We start from the raw sequence: 23,343 nt of genomic DNA, 5'->3' as shown, positions 1-23,343 counted from the left end.
CGGCGGGCCAGGCAGGATTTGTCCCGCATCCTGTGTCACATGCCTCGTTGGAGAATTTATAGAGTACTCCCATAATGCACTTCCTCTCTCCAAAGGGGGGGACATAAATCTGCCTCTTGTTTTTTGTCACCCACCTTTTTTATTTGCTAAAGGGATCTACAAACGACTATCCTCTTGGCATTCTTTATCCCTCGAACACACACACACACACACACCACACACACACACACACACACACACACACACACACAAAAGTACCAGCTTACACACGCAGACACACATACAGAAGCCCTATATGGAAAACCATAAATTATAAGACCTGTGTCAATTAATCCTGCAACTTCACCAGCACACATCAGACCAGCCACGGCCTAAAGTTTGTTACTGAGATGCCTCTTCCTGGAGCGGAATATTACATTCTAACTGTTTGCATGTTTACTGACAGGAAAAATGCACAGTGTGTTTATCTGGATATAATAAAGCAGCAAAAAGGTTCCACCAACAAAGAGTCACACAGTGGGTAGCTGAATTAAAATACACAGTGCTGGTAATGAGCTATCTAAATTCAGAGTTCATATTGCTTGGAATTACACAGAAGCGGGGCTCCGGGCAGCACTGGCAAAAACTCTATAGCTCTTTCTGCTTCGCTGCCAGAAGATTCTCCCTGTCGAGCAGCGACACGGTCGGTCCTGGGGAAATCGTTTGAGCCACAGCATGTATCTGTGAATGCAATAATTCCTTTGTAAACGACATCACCTCCTCGCCCATTTTTGCATACTTGGCGGCTGTCAACATGTTGGCTGCACTCTATCACTCTACCACGCATGCAAGCCCACGCACACACACCTACACATATGCATACACACACAGGCACACACACATACACTCACAGCAGGGGATGTTAGCGCTTCAAGCACTGATTACTGACAACTCTGAAACACATACTAAGTAGATACACACACATTTAGACACACGCACATGCACGCTGAGTCTGAATGAATGACTCAAGGGTGACGGTGATTAAAGGAAGTTGCACGTCCACGCTCTCCTGGAATGAAACGATGGCTAAACAGAAAATGACAGGAGTAGCAGTGCTTCAAAGTTATCTTGAAAACAGCTTTGCATATTGGCGCTAAGGAGGCGGATCCTTCGCCACACTTGACATGGACGCACTATTTCAGTTGTCATTTCGGAAAACTGAAACAGAGAAACGGATTCAGGGGTAAGAAGTAGGAAACGATTTGGATTTGTTGCCTTTCATGAGTTCTGCTTTCTGCCAACTGTGACAGGAAACAGGGGAAAACGGCGAGGGACAGTGTAGCAACAGATAGTAAGCAGACTGATCCTGAAGACAGTAGACTTTTATTTTCTCCTGGATTTAACTGCACTGTACAGTGGCCCTGGGGATTCAATTAGAACCATGGTGTGCTTGGTTTTTCCACCCCCCCCTGACTTGGCAGTAATTTGTTTACTCCACAGCCGAGCACCAGATACAAAAAATAAAGTTGTGACAATGCAATTATCCTGTTATTCCTTGCTATATTATACGTATAAACTATTAAGGATAATGCACAATATACCCAAACAGGTAACATCACATTCCCTGCATGGACACGAAAGCACACAGATCCTCAGAGAAAGAGCACATGATAGTCACCCCATTACTTGCAAGTAAATCCTATTAAAATGAAAGTGCATATGAGGCAAAAGCCTGACCTCTAGGTCAGGTCACGGTCTGCAGCAGGTCTGTAAGCATATGTTTTCCTTCCACACGGAACAAAGATTGCAGCTGCAGCCAGCCGACCAGCAGGGAGGCTCTTCCCTGTGTCAGGAGGCATGGAGGATGAACAGCTTATCACACTTATGGTGTCTCCCGGCTGCCAGACGAAACTGACAGGTGTCACCTTGTTATTTTGCTGTGTAAAAGCCAGCCTTGGTCTACGGGGAGTTGATTAGCACGAACCTGTTGCCGCATTTACCCGCTTACCCACGGCACATGGCGTGCTCACTGGAGAATTGAGCAGTCCCGCTGCAATGGGGATATTGGTAGACCTAAAATTAGCTTAGCGGTGAAGCAAAACTGCCAACAGCATGGCACACATTTATGACATCTGAATGTCATTATTGTATATTTTAGGCTTTGGGGATTATTTGTCACGTGTTTTGAAATTTTAATGAGCAAATTGCGGCTGTGTATTAAATTAGCCTGTTGATAAATTCCACCAATGCTTCATTTACATAATGCACATGATTTCAGAAGGTTTGATCAAAGTTTGTGGTTGCAGCAGTTGCAGATTTATTTCTGAAGGATATTAGGACAGGATAGGATCAAGGATAGCTTTCAGAGTTATTTGATCATGCTTTCAAATTTGGACTTCCCTGTCCCTGAAGTGAGTTGTGTAAATTCTGTTTAACGTGGGTGTTTTCTTAAGTCCACAAGAAGCAAATTATAGGACCCATGTGCACTGATAACACTAATGTTTTAATCATGTTTTGGCCATTTTCAGTTTCAAATGTGCTGGAAGGCATTGGAAGTCCCAGAAGTACAAGACAGAGCTGGATAGAAAGAACCGTGGGCGTATGTTTGGTTATAGATGGTAGAGAGACGTCCCTACTAATATCAAGGTGTTGCTGGATTCTCCCTATTTTGGTTAATGGTAAGATCTCTGCAGTGCTGTCAGGTTTGTGTGTTTTCTACAAAAACGTGGCGTTTTATGATAAAGAGTGAAAGAGCAGGATATGGGGGGATACTTGACCTGATGATCTAGCAACCCACAACTTCAAGCTGTACACATTGTTGACTAGCAGCAGCAGCAGTAGTGGAGTCGGCGAGGTGGAGAATCTGCAGCGTTAGTATTTATAACGTTCTAAACGTCACAGAAAACGACTTCACTGGACAAAACTAAGATCATTTGATATTAAATTTAATTTCAGGCATTGGGTGTTGTTAGCTGATTTGTAAATGTTGCTCAGACATTTTGTTTAATTAAACAACTTTATTACTGTTGGTGAAAATTCCTCCCAAAAGCAAATTAAGACATTTTTTTTAAAAGATGAACCAAAGTGTCATTAACAGTTGAGCTCAGTTAATAAGAATGTTCTGTAATTAATCCAAACATTCATCTTTGAAATTAGTGGGAGAAATATTTACTATGTAATGCCATCTCTCCCCTTTTCCATGAGTGGATCAAGATCAGAGTTATTATTGCATATGTGTCATTAAGACATGAACATTATTTATGAGCTAAATGATTTGTCTGACTTCATGAAAATCCTGTCAGCAGCAGCCTGAGCAGCACTGAGACACACACAGACAGGTGGGCTGCAGCCTCTCAGGTGAGCTCTGATGTCACAGTGAAAGATCTAGCCTTAGGTTCAGGAGCTGAATGAAAAATAATACAAATAGAAGTTTTTAAGATGATTTAAAGGCAGGTTTGAGCATCACGGTGACTCTGTCATTAAACTCTTGAGTTATGTCGCCCACATCCACAAACTGAAAGGACAGAATCTCCGGTGAGGTTTGAAAACCTTCCAGCAGCGAGTTACAGAGCAGCACATTACCCACAGCTTTCTACACATTTATTTTATTCTAACATTTATTGCGACAGTCTTTGATCTGTTATTTTAAAATATTCATTTTGGTCTCAGATTTATAGTTAAGTAGTCTTTCAATAAAATAAAATGTAAAAAATTAGAGATGAAATCATGATACAAGTCTGGTTTCAGACAAGTCAACAAATGCATATTCAGTAAAGTAAACATTTTGCAGAGTCGGGCTCTTTATGTGTGCATGTGTGTGCGCACATGTGCCTATGAAAGAGAAAAGAGTGATAGAGAGCAAGTACACATACACGATTATTTTGGCCATCTGACAAAAAAATGTCCCTACCAAAGTTAAAACCAAACCTATGCCCTTGGAAAGAACCAAGTCTCATAAAACATCTCAAAACATAACAGTATGTTTCAAATATGTCCTACATCCAACCATCCAGCCCCTTACAAAAAATACTGGTAATGTTGCAACAAAATATGAAGAGGATACTACACCACAACATAACTGCAAGTCCCTAAAGAATATTATAGTGATCCTTCATGAGATTAATACAAAAATAGGCTATAATAAGGTCAGGGTAAGCTCACCAACGACACACTGTCTCTATAGTGTACTTAATGACATAGAATATAAAACAAATACCCTCAAGTACCATTAAGGACTGTACAGTTATACAGTAACTATTAAGTGCCCAGTTTCCACAAGTCCACAGAAGAACACTATATGAAAATAACAATTATCTTCTCGAGGAAAGAACATGAAACACAGACAGTAATCAGCGCCAGCAGTCCGTTATCTGTATCAGATGGACATTTCCCTGCATCCACACACAGCCTCTCCGGCCACAGACACCTATAATAAAGCAGTAGCGCACTCGCAGATGCGCACCTCACGGAGCAAGTTGCCCTTCACCTACCGTACCTTTGGTGTGAGCGGCGCTCAACCCCAGAGCCACTACAGCCAACACGCCGGCTAGTCTCAGCATCTTCTCGGTGGAGATTCAGACCGGGAAATTAGAGGGACCGCGGCGACCTCTTTCCTCTTCTCTCCTCTTTCTTTCTCTGTTTTTTTCTCTTTTTCTCTCTCTCCTTCTGTCCGCCCTCTCCCTCTTATTCAACGCCTCAGTTTTCTCCTCTCTCTTCAAGCAGTGTGGAAACAGTTCACTGATATGTGGGACAAGGCAGGCAGCGTGGAGTAGAAGAAGGGCACCGGGTATCCGCACACCACCGCACCGCAACGCACCGCACCGCACCGTGCGCGTCGCACCGCAGGTTGAGTGAACGGTCGAGGCAGCAACTAAAGTGGTTTCTGCTGAGACGGGACCAGAGAGCAGCGCACCCCGGGACCACACCGTCCGACGTCACAGGGAGGAGAGAGATGGATTCAGGCGCTTTTCTCTCTCTCTCTCTATCTCTCTCTGTCTCTCTCTCATCCTCCGCCCTCCTCTCTCTCCTCCTCCCATCTCCTACTGTATCTTTGGAGCATCCCAACCCACTCCACTTCGCCGTGAGTCTGCCACGCTGAGGTGGGATCCATAATGAAAAATAGTTTGAAAATCACGGTTTGGGCCATTGACCACCTTGTTTAAAACGACTCCATAAACAAGTCCCCCAAAGAAAATATCGGGATATTAAATGCCTGATGTCATGCATTTGCAATAAATTAAACATAGCGTCTTTAAAAAAAAAAAAAAAATGCCATTACCATACATTTATAAACTCACCAAATAATACTAAGTGCAATGTAGTAATGCTATAATAATACATACAGTCACTGCAGGCTCACAATCAGTAACCACAGACACGTGTTTGAAATAGGCTACTGTATTTTTCGTCAGGAATAGCCTGAGGATGTAATTAATCTCCCTAAAATACCATTATGAAACTGTTTTAATTCGTCGTGCATGCTACAGCAGAAATAGAATATTATCAGCCTGATGTAGGCCAAGACTTCTCTGTGCAGAAGTCCTGTTTTTTTTTTTCTTTTAAACTCACCTTTTTTTCCTCTGTTCCCCCTTAAGACAACATTTCTGAATTTCTTGTTACTGCTCACCAGCAGTGATATTTCTGGACTAAAGGATATCACTTGCTTTAAGCCTAAACACTTTGACTCAGCCTTTCTGAGGAAAAGAGGCAAAGATAGACAGACTTTAATATAACTGGAATGCTGAGGCATTTAGCCTTATATTTATCTTATCATGAAGGAAGCATTTACTACTTATATTTCAAATCTTCTTCATTGCTTTCAGAAATATGCAATTAAATTAAAATATCTCTAAGCTACATGGCTCATTTTACTAGAGAGAGCTTTATTGTTTCCTGTGTTTCATAAAAAAAAATCCTCATTTCATTCTTTCAGTTTGTCTGTGAAAGTGTGTGTGTGGGCGAGTGTTGGCATGCGTGTGAGTGTGTGTGTGTGTATTTGTTGTTTTTTTTTTTTTCCTTTTGGTTGGAGCCGGGCAGTAGGATTAATAATAACTTTTTCAATTTTCCTGAGTAGCCTATCTCAAAGGAACTTTTCTCTTGGACTATCTCTGCTGGTTAAGGATTATTCTGGGAGGCAGAGAAAATATTGCCAGCGTTATCTAAAGGGGAAGAAACTAATACAAACAGATGACAATACACAGATTTGAATCCACACCATCCAGTGATGAAATTAAATTCCTTTTCACGGTGAAATGACCTAAGTGGTGTATAGCCAACAAAAAAGCATTCCTTGGCTGGTGTACAAAAAGGCAACAGAGAACCATCTGGCTCTCAAACTAAAGGTGCTGGAACCTCAAGGGGACCTCGGCAACATGAGGAGTATATAAATTCCACTATAATATTTTTTAACCCTCCTGATGTCTTTAGATTATGTAAACAGAGGAGATTTTACACAGTTTGTGTAAATATAGCACCGACTGGGTTAATGTTACCCAGAAAGCCACTCAAGTCAAGGGGTTGTTTTGACCTATTTGTAGTGTTTTTCTGTTGGGTTGTTTATTTAATTTAAAGCTTGTTATAAACTACTCTAATCTTTTTTTAACTGACATGTCACGGTTTGTTATTAATTGCTAATAATTTGTTTATATTTTTAATGTCATATGCAGATCATTGTGTACAAGAAACAATACATTTGTGACTGTTTTTAGCTAAAGCTTGTTGTGTGACTGGATCAATATAACATTGCTACTGGGTGAAGTTAAGCCAGTGTTGTATGGCTGCAATATTGATCCAAACTGGGTGAAATTTTAATCCAGTGATTTTTAGTGTGATTGATAAAACCTCTTAATTGGATTTTAAACCAGGAATCAATTTTGCATGAAGAAACAACCTTCCACTGGACAATATGGGAAATAACTGTGTTACCCTAGTTTATATTGTAGCACAGAGAGACTAAATTTATTTAGTGCATATCAGTTGTTTTTATTAAAAAAACTACTATGACACCACCAGCAATGATGTTAATAATAATAATAATAAGGACATGGCCACAACATTATGTAATAATGCAGGACCCTGTTGATTTTGCACATTAGTGGTGCACATTTGTCACATTTGTGTATAATCTAATTACCAACAACCAAGACCAAGTAACCAAGAAAGTCTGTGGTGCAGCATCTTTATAACATAATGACCTCCCAGCTGACCTCCCAGTGAGGAAACAGCACTATACCCGCAAGAAATGATATTATTGTTTCCAAAATTTGTGTGAAAGCTCACACATTCTTTCTTTCTCACTGTGTGTGTGTTATTTACTGTATGCTTTAGAGCTGCTATAAATCATTTATTAATACTTTATTTAATCTTTTAATATTTTTTATGAATGCCAGGTCACCATAAAATCATCTCTGTACCCTGACGGTGTATAGATTTTATAAATAGAAAAAAGAGTAGTGAACCATTTTTCTTAATGAGAAAGCAGAGTAAGGCATCAAATTTCATCCCGAAAATAAATATATAAATATATAAATAAATAAATAGGGGTTTCCCTGTGCTGTTAAACTCATGAACAGGTCATTTTTTAAAGGATGGGGGGTACATGTTATAAAAAACTTGATTAAAAGCAATGAGAATATAGGTGCCTTAAAATATCTTGTACAATAGTATCAAATGTTGCTTCTCTATAGCTTAAGAGCACTTAAGAACATACAGTACAGGCTAATATATTCCTCAAGGATTCACAGCACAACCACAGATCTTCTCCAAATTATAGCCATTAATCAGCGGAAACAAATATGGTAACACAGAAAAGGCTGTGCAAGAAATAACTAATCTTAATCTAGCAAGGCAAATCACCTGGGGCCTCAGTGGGGCAGCTTATTTTCTGAGTTTAATATGACTTTCTATATCAGTGACTGAGCTGCATCCAGCAAAATACTTTCATTTTTTCATCAAGGCTATTTCCAAAATTACAACCTGCTGCAAAGGGCCAATTTTGTTAGAATTCAGTTTCTGCTGTCTAGGTTTTTCGATGCTTTTTCATTATTGACACACATTATGCCCACTAGGCTACCATATCCACCACCCTGGGAATACGGAATTGCAAGCTATAATACTAATGTGATATCACACTGTGTCCGTCTGTCTGCTCAGAGTCCAGAGGAAAAAACAAAAAAAAAACCTTCTCTCATAGTGTGTGTATTAGGCAATCTAACCTGGCTGAGTAGTTTAATGTGCAATTCTATTTGTCTGCTGTAAGAATTTCACTCTTGGGAGATATTAGTGACATATATTACAGGCAGCCATTTGCTGTGTAGGTTGCTAAATGATGATGGAAACAATAAGAAGATGATGATATTTGTTTAAATTTGATGATTACAGTGCAATAAATACATGAAATGTTGTGCGAGTTGTCAGAGTATGTCCCTCCCAGAACAACTGCAGCATCAACAAGGATTTAAATAAGATCTTTTTTTAAAGCAGCGCTGCCTGCAGAGCAGTCAGCTCTTTTTGGTGCTTATAGGCACAAGGACGCTCTAAGGTTGTCCAAATTATTGACAACCTAAAAATGTCACACGGTGCATTGTGTGCTCATAACAACAGCATCAGCAATCATAGTGACTTGCAAAACTAACAACTGAAACTAACAACTCTGTGAAGAAAGTGTGATCATAAGTTCACAGCACTGTAATGAAGTAGATGTGATGATTTTGTATAGATTTTTGTTCTTTGAGCACAGGCTGCCCTGGGCTCATTCCACATCCATTTATGTTACAGTGCTGCAGAGCACTGCGGTGCTAATGAGTCGCCCTCAGTGCACCTGGGTGACATTTCATATGGTGGAACATAGAAGCTTTTGTCACTAAGTAGACTTACAGTCAGCAATAACCTATAATGTACGTTACATTTCAGGCACTTTGCGGAGATTTATGAGTTACAGTTAACACAGCGGTATCAATGATCCCATAATACTATAGAAATGACAACCAGAATTGGTTGTTATGAATAGTCAGGCTAGTGAGGTTGTCCATACAGCCCATTCACTATGCTCAACATACACAATACTATGCTTATGTTGCTCACACTGTAGTATACAGTTGAGGTGCAGTGACATGGAATACATAGAGGGTAATTTAAAGTCAATATCCTTTACTCATACACACAGACTGAGAATACACACCCAAGAATGCTGTTGAACACACTGGCACACACACACATACACACACATACACACAGTTGGGGTTTTTTTCTCCGGCGAAGTAGGTCTGGGTGGAGATCCCTCTGTGCACAGCAAGTGTGACAGATAGAGAAGCACACTCATGCATCTTAATTTGATCATTTACTGAACACATGGAGAGAATAGAAAACCCATCCTCTTCATTGCTGAAACCAATGGTCCATTGTTCTGTTATTTGGGGTATAACACAGAGAAGTGAATGCTTCATAGGTGCATTTTTTAATACCAGGGTCGATTTGAATGTTTGAAAATTAACTTGCAAGGAATGTATATTTAGATATGTGTATGTGTGTATATGTGTTCAGGTCAAATTCGACCAATTTTCAAGTTTAGATGTGTAAAACACACTTTTTTTTAAAGAAAAACAATTTTTTTCTGATCAAAACAAGACTTCATTACATCCTCTACATAATATTACATAATCTTTTTTTTTTCAGTGCACCCCCCCTCCCCCCACACACACACACACACGCACATGTACATCTCCCTCCCCATAGCTGTATAACAGTATAAAGGTTGCAGCTTTCTTGCGCTTTATTTCTCACATCTCACCACACATCTGGTGCAGCACACACACACACACACACACACACACACACACACACGTTAACTTAGGTCACCTTTGGGGACATTATACAGATTTACATTCATTTCCTGGCTTTTGTCCCCAACTGGACAAGCCGTCCCCAATTAACTGGTCTTTAGTCTGAAATTTGTCCCCGAAAGACACACAGACAGACAGACACACACACACACACACACACACACACACACACACACACACACACACACACACACACACACACACACACACAAACACACACACAGCTGTATAGCAGTATACAGACTGGTGCTTTCTTGTGCATTAGTTCTCACATCTCACCACATATCTTGCACAGGGTGCACACATGCATGCACAAGCATACACATGCACGCGCGCACACAGGCACGCACACGCATGCACGCGCATACACACACACGCGCGCATGCCCGTGCTCACACTATGCCAGAGATGACACTTGTTGTGTAATTGACTGAAATAAAATGTTGGTTTATCTGTATCTGTGGTCAATTTGACCCATAATACAACAGATGTAACAATAATTGTTCATTTTAATGTATAAAAATATAAATAAGTTATTTTGGGAATTATTTTGTTTATCAGATCATCTCATGGTCTTATTTGCCTGTTCTGTTCATCAAAAACGATAAAATAGATAAATTGTGCCTATTTTAAACTAAAAACAATTTGTACATTGTAAATTAAAAGTGGTCTAAGGTACATAAAATATCAAAGTAACACTAAGGGTGTAAACCCCTTTTTGAACACAATAGGAGAGTTAAACTAAAGTTTAAGTATACTCCCCTCTTGGACATGAGACAGCTCCTAACCCTCATATTCCATGTTTCTATTTGTCCCGTCTTTCATCCTATATCTCCTTGTACACCCCTCCCTTTTTTTCTCCTGATGCTTCTGTCTTCTCCTAAACTCTGTACGTGGCCTAATCACTCTACTGTCACCACATTTAGATCTCTCTATCCACTTGTCTCCGCCCTTGCTCTCCAGTTAGTGTGTGTGACAGAGTGCAGTGCCTCTGCATACTCCCACTGACAGCTGGCTCGGGTTGGAGGAGGAGGGGAGGAACGGGAAAGGCAGGGGGAGGGAGGGATGAGAGGAGGTAGAGAAAGGCAAAGAGATAGACCATCATCCCACTGGTGTTTCCCCCTGGCTCTTTCTGAGGAAGTGTCGGTCGCACAGCTTTGATGCCGCCTACATCATGCAGAGGTCTGAAGCTGTAAGAATGCCTTCTGGCCCCGTTTTGCCTTGTCTCACTGGCAGGAACTGGCCAAGGAGATGTTATCTGTTCAAAGTCTCACATTTCTCTCAATATCCTTCCTGAAAACTATAAAAGTAAATATTACTTCCTCTTCAGTCAGACAATGAAAGTTCACATTTAAAAATGTCTGTGTCATTTTGTTTTCCTTTTTATTCTCGCTTTGCTTAACCTAATTCTCTGTGCCTCTCTTTCTTGAAGCGTATAGGACCATACCAGTGGTTTTACATGTTGTCGCCCATTTACCACAAACGGCCCACTGTATACTTTACATCACAGCTTACCATTTAGCTAACCATGCAGGTGTGATATTTGAGTGCACAGTATTTTTTTCTCGTCTCCCAGGCTTCCACTCGACTTCTGTACAATTGGAAAATGTTTTAGCTGGATCTTTAAACCTGTTTGTGCTGTGTAATCCACTGCAGTATAAAATAAAGTCTGCATTCCTTTTTGTCAAAGTTATATAAATGTTCTGAGGTAATGCAGTGTAGACTTTTAAAATAATTTCACTGCACATCATGCATTTCCACACAATGATACAGTAACATTGACCAAATGTAATACACAGTTTGATGTGTTCATTGTGATGAAATGGCTTCCTGGAGCAAGAGGAAAAAATCCACCAGGGCTGGTGGATGGGCATGTAATGTAGCATGTCTGACTTTCATCCAGAAGACCAGAGTCTGTGTCCTGTGGCAAACTAGCAATTTTCCTAATCTTAAACTCAATCTTAACAATAGTTGATCCATATTTACCTAAGCTTTACCAAATCAGTAACAATGTCTGATTTAAAGTGTCTTTTAATATGTCTATAAATGTCTCATAGCAATCATGCAGGTGGTACACTGTCTAGAGAAAGTTTAGAATCCTTATTTTGATTGAAATTGTTCATCTGAAAGGTGAAAGGAAGGAATGGCGAAACATTTTCAAACAAAACTCCACCCCAGCGTTTCTGATTCAACCCTCTCTAGAGGTTGTTTCAATATGAATTTTTACTGCACTGTCATGTCATATGAAAAAAATATTGCATTTGTTTGCTCTGATGTTGAACCGAGCCACCTCCTGCACATTTCTGTCTGTTCAAATGATCTCTGGGTTCTCTGACTGCTTCAGATGCTAGAGGATTGCTGTTTCTCTGCTCTTTGGTGTATCCTCTATCATCTGTCCATTCAGCAGCTCGATATTTGTTTTCGTCTGTCCCTCTTTTCTCTTTTTCTCTCTGCTCTGTTTTTGGCTTTCTGTTCTGCCTGACTCTCTACAGTCACCAAAGCTGCTGCTGTCTTTGAATAGCAGTCCTCCTCTGGTCCAAGGCAGACTTGGCTGCAGAACAACAGGCTTGTTTGTGGGTCTTGGCAGCGATGCTTGCAGACCTGTCGGGGGGGGGGTTGTTTTTTTCTGCAGTGCACTTATAGGTGAATGTTAATGTTTGTGTGTGCTTGTGCAAAGGAAACAGACAGAGAGAGAGAGAGAGAGAGAGAGAGAGAGAGAGAGAGAGAGAGAGAAGAAGAAGAAGAGAAAATAATTTCCTTCTTTTACCTTGGGGGTAGAGGGTCAGCTGACCGTGACCAGCCTTAGCAGACACATTCATACCACAGTCAGACCTTCCCGTTCCTCCAGATCTGGGATATCAGTCACTTACAGACAGAGAGCTCTGAACAAACATGAGCTTGACCTTGATAAACACATTCATAATACAAACACACACACACACCACACACCACACACACACACACACACACACACACACACACTCTACGCACTCTTATGTCTCACTAATTCAGAGACACGAAAATAAAATCTGAACAAACAGTTCACGCCTTCACACAGGGCACACAGAAGGCTGTAGTGTTTTGTTCTAAACCTCAAACATTTTCCACTGACCATAAATATCAAGCCAATTTCAACTGTGCACAAAAACAATCTCACATTCCTGAGCTCCAGTTTTCCATGCTGAATAAAGGCATATATATATATATATATATATATATATATATATATATATATATATATATATACGGAGGAAATAGCAGGTATGTTTAATTTGACTTAATGGCCTCAGCAGAGTAAGGACTGAACAAATAGTGATGGTGTATTGTGGCAAAAAATCAGCACAGAGGCCGAGGCTGTATGAAGAATTAGGTGTTTTTCTGCTTAGCCTCTTGGCATTCTACTTCCCCTGGTGTGTGTGTGTGTGTGTGTGTGTGTGTGTGTGTGTGTATGGTGAGGTCTCAGGTAAAGGTCACATTAAACATATATGTGGAGCAGCAGGAGGGAGGAAACTGCCTCCGTGCAGGTCTCCAATTTATGAAGGGTCATGATAAAGCAAGACCTGGCCTGCAGCAGCCCCTATGTATGACCTGTTTGTATATGGAAAGCACAGCATTTAATATGTACGCATAACATCTTTCAATTTGTCACGTAGTCACTACAGAGAGCCCGCGTATGTGAAAGTTGAAACTCAGACTATAATTAGGCAGCTCATACTTTGGGTAAAACGTGAGCTTCAGCATGGAAACAGTTGCCGAGGATGAACACCATGTCCATGTGGTTGCTGTGGTTTTGCTTTGTTTCATCAGTGGCCTAGTTAAGATATAAGACACAAAAATGGGTGAAAGGGTTGTTGAAGGCAGGGTTATATATGCCAATATGAGAGCATGCATTGATTGTCAAGTGTTGGGCTTATCTGATGTAGAGTGTCCTAATTGTCAACAACAAATCCTCAGTGTCTACTTCCTGACATTACATCTGGACTGTTTCAAATCTAGATCCTTTTTGGATCAATTTGCTACAGGCACATACAGATGCCCCTCTATTTGGCAAAGCTTATAGGACTTGAGTGCTGCTGGCTCCCGAACTGAGACTGAGACAAAAAGCACAACAGCCTCAGCTGCATCACAGGATTTACAATCAAAGACACACGAAACAGTGCCAAACAATGTTAAAAGCAATCAAAAGAAGAGCTAACAAGGATGAAGGGGGATTATTTCTTATCCCTAAACTGAAAGTTTATCGTAAGCATTTTTTGATGCCACCTACTAATATATGAGGCATCAAAACAGCACAAAGAATAAGAAAATTCTATTCAGTGTTTCACAAATACCAAATAATATTTAGAATACCCTAATTTTGCCTCCATCCTTAATTCCAAATTGCTGCATGCATCAAATGTTTTTGAAATCACTTTATTGCACTGTAAAATAATATATGAGAATATAGAAGAGTTAACTAATATTTTATCAAAAGCTTCATGTGAATATGCAGGTTATGCAGGTGATGAACACTACTGGCAGCTAAACATGGACAATGCACAATTTAAAATATTTAAGTTGACTTGATATCTTAAGTTTATTGAACTTGTTTCTGCAAGTTCAGTGAACCTAGGTGTGACTGTGGCTCAGGAGACAGAGCAGCTCATCCACTAATCACAGGGTCAGCTGTTTGATCCCCAGCAAAGTGTCCTTGAGCAAGACACAGAACCACAAAGCTCTCCTGATGGTTGGTCCAATACTGCATGGTAGCTTGCTGCAACTGGTGTGTGTGAATGAGAGGCAAATTGTAAAGCATGTTACATAAACAAACTACATAAATGCAGCCATTTACCATTTAATTGTTAGTTTTACATTTTCACAACCCATGAGCTAATTTAGAGCTAATTATTCAAGTTAAGCTCAGTTAACTCACATTGCCAAGGCAGCAACTGAATGAATCCATCTTAAAATGTTTTACAGTGTATAAATGCAACACATAGTATCTACGTGAGAAAGTAGTGTGAGTAATAGCAGTTTAATTTTTACTCATTTATTAAAGGGTGCCATGATGACTGTGGGACCAGTTTTGTTCTGATTTCTCCAGCTCAGATGGGAACTGAAAATAACCTGGCTTCACATACACAGCTTTAAGTGCTCACACAGGTCTAAAAGACATCAGAACTGAGTTGCACATGGAGGGGAAAGAACAACCACTGAAAGACTTTCAGTTTCAGTGTGTTGGCAACCTAAATCTGGTCAAAACATGACAGGTTCACCGTTTAAGATCATCCATGAAATCAAAAAATACATTTTATAGTGAATTTGGTTGTACTCTAAACTCTATAAAGAATAAAAACAGACAGTTATAATATGAATATGAAAGTTTTATTTATAAAATATAGAATTTTCTGATTTCCATCTTGTAAAGTTTTTCTTTCACATATCCTTTATACAACAACAAAAAAAAGAGATATACATTCAGTTTAAAGAGTATTTAATGGCGCCTGTCCAGAGGTGTCGGCATCCTCTTTTCTCTTCCAGAAACCATCAAGAGAGAAGTAATACAACAGTGGATCCAAACAACAGTTCACACTAGCGAGACACATCAGCAGCGTGAAAAAATGTTTCCTACTTTGAAAAAAAACAACCAAAGACACAGGCAAGAAAAACACAGTGAACATCATCAAGTTCATGGCAAAAATCAGCATGACATTCACCTTGTTGTTGACCTTTGCAGAGTCATTGAGACGTCTGTGTAGAGTGCAGGACACCAAAACAGTGGACACAAGGTTGACTGCCAGCAGGGTGACCACTAGCACAGGCTGAATGTAAGACAGATTTGATTGAAGCAGCTTCGGTTCACGAAATTCAAAACAGGTAGATTCGTTTATCATGCTTCTTGTAAAGTTAAAGCCCTCAGGTATGTTCACCACAAGCACAAACAGCCAAACAAATGCAACAGATTTCCAGGCGTTGGAAGGAGTTCGCAGATGGCGTGACCTCAGAGGATAAACCACAGCCAGCAGCCGATCCAAGCTGATGAAGGTGATGAAAATGGAGCTCGAGCGGATGTTGTTGAGAAAGAGCATTGTGATCCAGATGCATGCCATAATGCCCAGAGGCCAGCTTCCTGTGGCGTAAAAGTAGACCCTCATGGGCAAGGAGATGACCAGCAGCAGGTCCGAGATCGCCAGGTTGACCATGAAGATGGCACTGGGGGATTTGAGGCTGTGGCGGTGAAGCAGAATCCACAGTGACACAGCATTGAGAGGCAAACCCAGCACCATAACAGATCCAAACACCACAGCATAAGCTCTGTTCATTTCCAGGTCTGTTGCATTGTCGTGCACGGTATTGTTGGGCATGTTTTGCTTCTGTGTGAAATGCAGAAGTGATGGCGACCGAATGTAACTGCGATAGAAATGACAGTCACCCCGCCTTCATCTGAATCAGATGTATGAAGAAAATTGTGTCTAAAGGTTGTGTCTACAAGATGAAGTGACAGAGAACGTTGAAACAGGAAACAGCCCAGGAAGAGTTGCAAAAATGTGGTATTCGTGTAAACCAGATAAAAAGTTGGTATGAAGTCATGGAAAAGAGTTGTTTTCTGTGGGCATATTATATTACTCTTATGATCCATAGTCTAAAAACCAATGCATGTTTTGACATGTCTTTTATAGTTTCATACATTCACAGCTCCTCACAGTGATTTGTCAGTCAAGAGGGCGGGAGAATGTGGAGAACAAAAGGCAAAAAGCGAGGTGCATGGTCTATCACAGGGTTACATAGATTCATGCTATTCAAGAGGTCTCATTTCTGTGAAGTGTAGTGCAAGTATAGTGACACACCATCTGTGCTGTACTGGGAAATATCAGCTACTGAAATTCCACCTGACCTGGCAATCAGGCTAATTAAGCACTGTCAATGTACACTAATTACTGGCTGAGAAGGGAGGAAAAAATGACTATGATTATGTTGCCATTGACATCTTTCATATGGCATTTAGCTACGTGTGCACACTGTTGTATGACTAATGTATTTGTGTGTTTATGTTGGACATACCTGTTGTACACCACAGTGTCTTCAGGAAATGTAAATGACCCAATTAACTGCTTTATCTGCATATTGTGGTGTTACAGCCTGAACTCACTGATCCACACAAACAATATCGAGAAATAGGTTATCAGAAAGTAGAAAAAGGTTGCACACCATCAAAAAAGTTTCAATTACAAAAACAAAACCTTGTGTTATAAAACCACTGAGATATTTATCTATGGCATGCTAAAACATAGTGTAAAAGTAGCACAAATAGACTCATAAAGTCAGTGAACTGATTAAATAATGTGACATACACAGCAATGTTCATCTTAAGTTTGCTAACACTAGCTAACATTAACTTAATTTGAGTTCACTGCAAACCTGTCTTCTAGAAATTACATTTATATAGTAGTAATTTGCAACAGGAAATATTAAAAAATTAGTATCTGGCAGGTCACAAAATGTTGATACTGAATGTATCAACACAATGCACTTGCACAATGCAACACATTTTTTTACCTACAAAATACACCTGCAGCACCTTGGTTAATATAATATATTATGTTATATTATGATATAATATAATATGATATAATATGATATAATATGATATAATATAATATAATATAATATAATATAATATAATATAATATAATATAATATAATATAATATAATATAATATAATATAATATAATATAATATAATATAATATAATAATACTGGAAAGAGTCAATGGTGACTTGAAGCACATGGAACTATAATCTTTCCCTTAACTTAACCAGAGAGCATTTGTTGCCCCACCAATGCAGAACTTACAATGCAAAACCTTATCTATGGTGTTGAATTATAGTATTGTTGCTGCCTTGCTGCAAGTTCTGCTTTTTAAAACATCACAAGCATCAAAACCACTGGGTTTACACATTGCTCAAGCGTGACCTTCTATTTTAACACCATTTACATGGTTCCATGTAAATTTACAAAGGTTGTGTATTGAACTGTATGCACCTGGTCAACATATTTTCTTATGTGGAGCATTGCATATGATCAATATGCACTATATATATGAAAAAGAGAGAAAAAACACCAAAACCTTTTCCCACAGTGCATACTGCAGGGCAAGAGGTAATGGGAACTGCAAGAAAGAAAAAACAAACCCACAAGTGCTTTGTACTTGTGACCACACAAAAATGTATGTTCAACGATCTTTTAGTAACATTAACGCTGGTATAATAAGAGCAAGATATCCTGCTCAGCAATTCAGCAGGCTTATGATGTCTGTGCAGGCAGTTGCAACCACAAACACTTGTTGGTTCTGTCTACGTGTTCTTTTATGACCTTACACTTAATGCAACTTACATTCACCATTTATAGAAAAGAAACACAAAACATTTGCCTGAAAATGGAATATGACTGTACTGTTCAGTAATTTAATTCATGTTGTCAGAATTGTATGGCCCAGTGTTTTTATTTATTATTGATACTAAAAGGCTGTTTTCACATTCATCTTCTGAAAGTGGAAAGTTTCTCTGTGCTCATTGAAATCTGATTTTAAAGAGTGGGCCTATGAGCAGGATATATGACACAAATAGTTTGGATGCCAATCCTGATCCAATATTCTATTAACACAGGTGTGCATAAACTTTAAGTTAAACTTCTAAAATGGACAACATTTGCATTTTTATAGATTCTGGAATTTTTAATGAGGGAAAAGCAGTAGATGCCATTTTAAGGATTTTAAAATGGTAATTGTACTTTTTTTTTATCATACACACATTATTGTTCCAAGCAGGATATTTTTATATGTGGTAATACATGTCTGGAGGGGATCTTTAAAGTTGTATATATGTATATATAATTTTTTTTACTATTTGTGTTATACGGACATGAAAGTAACTATGTTACAGTTTTCCCTTTCTCACTTTGTCATTGTGGGATATTATCTGTAGATTTGTCATAATATATTTCAGTTATTCCATCTGGATTTCAAGCCACAGCGCAACAACATGCAGAAAAGTGAAGGGCTCTGAATATATTGTGCTGTAACGTATGACGACTACACTGCACACTGTACGGTATATCAACATTAATATTTATTTCATTTCATGCACTGCATAACTGAAATAGCGAGCAAAATTACACATACAGTGCTGCTTTTTCACATAAAATGAAAATAATGTGAATTCTTGAAATAGTCTAAGACACCACCTAAAAAAATGAAACATTGTGTGCCATCACACTGCAGCATAGCAGCAACAACCCAAATGTTATACCTTTCACTTTATCACCCAATCTCCAATTTGCCGCTTATGCCCTTTTTTCTTGAAACTCTCTCAACCATAACCTTTTGAAGGATTGAAATCACAATGGCTTCTGTAATGATAGCAATTATGTGATTTTGCCTGACTCGCACACTTAAATAAAAGGTGTGGATCCTTTTGGGAGTATTAGGCTTGCTCATACTTACATGCAGGGCACAAGAGTGTCTAAATTGATTTCTCTGGTAAAAAGCAAGGATGCCATTTTCTCTGGGCCCTAATATTTAAGAAACTGGAGTGCTTCTCAAGACAGATAATCTTTGTTATTAGTGCTGCAGGTAGAAACACTGCTTTAAAATGCTGGGCCTGCTGCTTGTGTGGACAGCTAAATGGACAGGGAGAACTAATGTGGGAGAAAGGCAGTGCATGTGTCTTTTTTAATGTGTGTCTATTTATCTGTATATAACAAGGCAAGTGTGAAAAAAAATCTAGTTTTGTTACTTATATTCTGCTCATTTTGTTTTTCATTCGGTTTTCTCTGCCTGTTGTGTGTTCAGGTATCAAGGTGCAGCTATGATTTTTATAAAAGATAAAATAAGCTTAGTAACAACCACAAAATAGAAAAACAGAAAAAAGGAAACAATGATAATATGGTATTAACCATGTTATGATTCACCCAACCATATGGTTGAGTCTCACATCTCTAATCAACTCCAGTATAACAACCTGCGGTCAGCTCCCACTTACTCTGCAGAAACACCAGAACTGGAGTTAATGACCGGTGAAGACAGCTGAAGATCCAGTAAGTCAAAGGGAGACGTATTTTTCCCAAGATTTGGTGGACCAAATAGTGGACTAACATTCAGCAAGTGGTGAGAAACACAACTCTGGTCAGATTATATTAGAGCCACTCTGCCCCATAGTGGTCAAAAATCACTTAAATCCTACCGACTGGGGTACCTGCAGACTCCAGATGTTTACTTTTTGTCATATCTCAGGTGCTTCATTCTATCATTCCAATTTTTCATGACTTTGTCTGTCAGTTTGTCCCTAATAATTTCATATTATTGTTTTCTGTTTCAGTTTTAATTAGTGCTTTTTAAAAATGCCAATGTATTAGGGTCCTCTGTCACTGTCAGTCATTTTGAAGGCTTTGTGGAAAGATTGTACTTTGGATAAAAGCTGCAATTTGTATTAAAGAAAAGTATATATTTTCATCTCACACAATATGCAAATTTACTTACTTTCCCAAAATCATAATAATCTTTTTTTTTGTTCAGGTGACAATTATATAACTAATAATGTTTTGAGAAGAAATAAGTTAACATTTTGCTATGATGGTTGTTTCTTACAGTAGTTTATTCTTGGAGCCTCTAAGGGCCCCAGTTAGTAGTCCTATGTTAAATATGTTGGAAGGATGAGGGTTAATACAATGTTGACAATTACATATTTAAAGCTGCACTAATCCATATTTTTATATAAACAATGGCTCAAATGATTATGTGTGATGTGAAAGGTGTCAATCAAATTGAGGGACCCTCAGAAAATGATCACCTGACTGCAGTTTCTCTCAGCTACAGAGAGTGTTTTAGTGTCACTGTGTGGTCATGGTTTTGGTTTTAACCGCAAATTTACTGCTTAGGTTCAATCTCACCACTCATTAGTGTTTTCCACCACAGGAGCCTGTTGTTTGCCTTGCACCAAACAGCAAAGAGACAAAGTTTGCAACTAGCTGGTGACCATAGTGGAACATTTAGTGGCTAAAGAGTCAGATATTGCACTCAGGAATTGGCAAAAACCAAAACAAAGCTAAAAGGAGATTAACTATTAGGTTTACAATCATCAGGTGACCAGAAATACAACTCCAAATCAATGCTAATGTTGTTTAATGTCTGTTGGACATGTAAAATTGGCAAATACTTGCTAACACTTTAGCCATATCAATTTTTGTATAGAGAAATGAGCCCCTCTGTGAGCTAATTTCTACATAATCCACAAACCTCACTGTCAACCCTTTTCACAAGACTACAAAAGGAATAGTACCACTAAAACTGTTCAAAACAAGGGATTATCCAGAGAAACTGACATTGACTTTAAGGTTAAATGCTTTAGAAAGAACTGCAGGTAGTAATCTGGACATTGTTGCATTGTTTGCTCTTGAAAACACTGATAAATATGACTTCTGTCAGATATCACTATCTGATAACAGTTTGTGTGGCATGCCATCTCCTTCCTCTCTAAGTAAACACGACAATCCTAAATGTTAAACTCTCTGTTAACTCTTTCACTTCACATCAGTTTTCAGTAACCTTTACTGTTTCCTCTTTTGCCTCAAGAAGCATCCAAGTTACCATCAGACTTTTGTCTTTTGCTGAGGGCCTTTTTTTGCCCTCAGTGTCTATTATATCTTTGTAACAAGTAATCCTTTGCTATTTTATTTTATAGGGTGATACTTTGTTTGTGTGTGGCATTGCATCATTTTGTTTTGTGATTGATTGTTTGTGAGTTAGTCAAGATCTATAAAGTTGCACCTTTGTGATGAAAAGCTGTAGGCAGGTGCATAGATAGACCTCAAAGGGGGCTTGAGCACCTGCACGTTTGACCTCTAAGAGAGAAAGTTGTTTGTTTGCTTTTTAAATTAAAAAAATAAATTCCTGTTATTCCTGCTACATCCAGCGTGACACAAAAATATACTCAGTATTTTATCTTGATTCTAAGTGTAGCTGACAGAGAATTTATATTTGTGTATATTAATTTTAACAGTTTACTGCGAGGTAAAGTGACTGCAGTTGACGGAACTCAGTAACGGGGAACTAACATTTGGGGGGACTATTATTGTCATCGCACATGCAAAGCTGGTACTGATACTGTCACGCAACACGTTTCTCCAAGTTGTTTAAGTTAGTTATAAAGTTGTGAAAAAGGTCTGCATCTTTATGCCCCACAAGCTACAAGATAACGACGATATGATGCGCTTAAGGAATACGACGAAATTCAGGACGTTTTCCTCCATCTGTAACAAGCAGCCAATGAGGTGCGTTCAATGTTGGCTAAGTTAATCTGAATTTCTAATGTCAAATTGATCTGCATTAACTATTGTCAGTAGTGATGTTGTCGTTGTGTTTGTGATATTAATCTCAGACATTAAAGTAACACCTAATGTACGATTATATGTACAGTAAGCAAACATATTTCCTCTCTTTATATTTCACGTGTCATGGTTGCTCAACAGGTGAAAATGTGCATAAGGACAGTGAATGCAGCTACATTTACACGAATGTTGAATGTTAACTGTGTACTAAGTGTCATTATATGTTTAGGCAAATAGTTAAGTTCAAGCACTTCTTTCAGTATTTTTTCAGTATTTTTGGAGGGAGGGAGGGGATGTTAACTGCTAAAATCGTTTATAAACCAGTGTCTAATACACCTTATCTAAAGCTTATGTGTTGCTTTTAGAAATGTGGCTTAAATGCATGATGTCTCCCAAGCCTCAGTATTATGATGAGTATTATGATATGTGAGTTATATTAAACTAATTTGTTGGCTCTTAGTAATAGTATCTTAGCCATACAGACATGGCAGAAATTATTGCTACCCTTGCATTTTATAATAATAAAAAAAAGCACCATTGGCCCTGAACATTGTTGAAATTAAAAGCTATTTTATTATCCATGCATGTCTATGTTTGGTTTGCAGTGGAACAAAACAAAAATGTTGGAACAAAAATAACTGAACTAAATTCATGCTTATTCTACAAAGACATTCTAAAATAGTCTGGACAAAATTATTGGTACCCTTTGGAAGTTCTAGCAGACTATTTTGTTTTAATTAGTATCACAGGTGTTTTCAATCTTATAATGACTCATGCAGCCGGTTTAAAAGGAGAAAGTCACTCACTCTGCTGTTTTGTGCCATCGTGTGCATCACATTGAACATGGAAAACAGAAGGAAAACCAGAAAGTGGTCTGAAGACATTAGAAAAAAGGTAATAGCCATGCATGATCAACGTAAAGGTTACAAGACCATCTCCAAAGAGCTTGATGTTCCTGTGACCACTGTTGCCAATATTATTAAGAAGTTTAATACTCATGGAACTGTAGCCAACATCTCTGGACGTGGTTGCAAGAGGAAAATTGGCCTGAGATTGAACAGAGGGATTGCTTGAATGGTCAAGAAAGAACCAAGGAAAACTTAAAAATACAGATCCAAGTTGTCTTCAAATTCAGGGTACAATAGTTTCAAGTCGCACCAT

General features: G+C 38.8%; 2 protein-coding genes across 3 annotated transcripts in view; both read right to left on the bottom strand.

The window, feature by feature from the left end:
* The window catches only part of LOC122983827 (calsyntenin-2-like), a 242,844-nt gene extending 237,964 nt beyond the window's left edge, over positions 1-4,880 (bottom strand). For both annotated transcript variants that reach the window (XM_044353950.1, XM_044353952.1), the window contains exon 1: positions 4,475-4,880. In XM_044353950.1, coding sequence (XP_044209885.1) covers positions 4,475-4,538 — 64 coding nt within the window. In that variant the 5' untranslated portion in view covers positions 4,539-4,880. The remainder of the gene's footprint in view (positions 1-4,474) is intronic.
* A 10,305-nt stretch (positions 4,881-15,185) lies between these two features.
* On the bottom strand, positions 15,186-16,299 carry LOC122984129 (lysophosphatidic acid receptor 4-like). The gene has a single exon (XM_044354454.1). The coding sequence runs from the start codon at positions 16,160-16,162 to the stop codon at positions 15,281-15,283; it is 882 nt and encodes a 293-aa protein (XP_044210389.1). The 5' UTR covers positions 16,163-16,299; the 3' UTR covers positions 15,186-15,280.
* Between the last annotated feature and the right edge of the window lie 7,044 nt (positions 16,300-23,343).

The sequence above is a fragment of the Thunnus albacares genome, chromosome 6 (genome assembly GCF_914725855.1).
Source record: "Thunnus albacares chromosome 6, fThuAlb1.1, whole genome shotgun sequence".
Taxonomy (NCBI): Eukaryota; Metazoa; Chordata; class Actinopteri; order Scombriformes; family Scombridae; genus Thunnus; species Thunnus albacares.
This window is presented reverse-complemented; position numbering and strand designations above follow the sequence as displayed.

Bases quoted from the DNA above. Each gene is read 5' to 3' on its own strand.
- LOC122984129 (XM_044354454.1), bottom strand. From the start codon at position 16,162: ATGCCCAACAATACCGTGCACGACAATGCAACAGACCTGGAAATGAAC.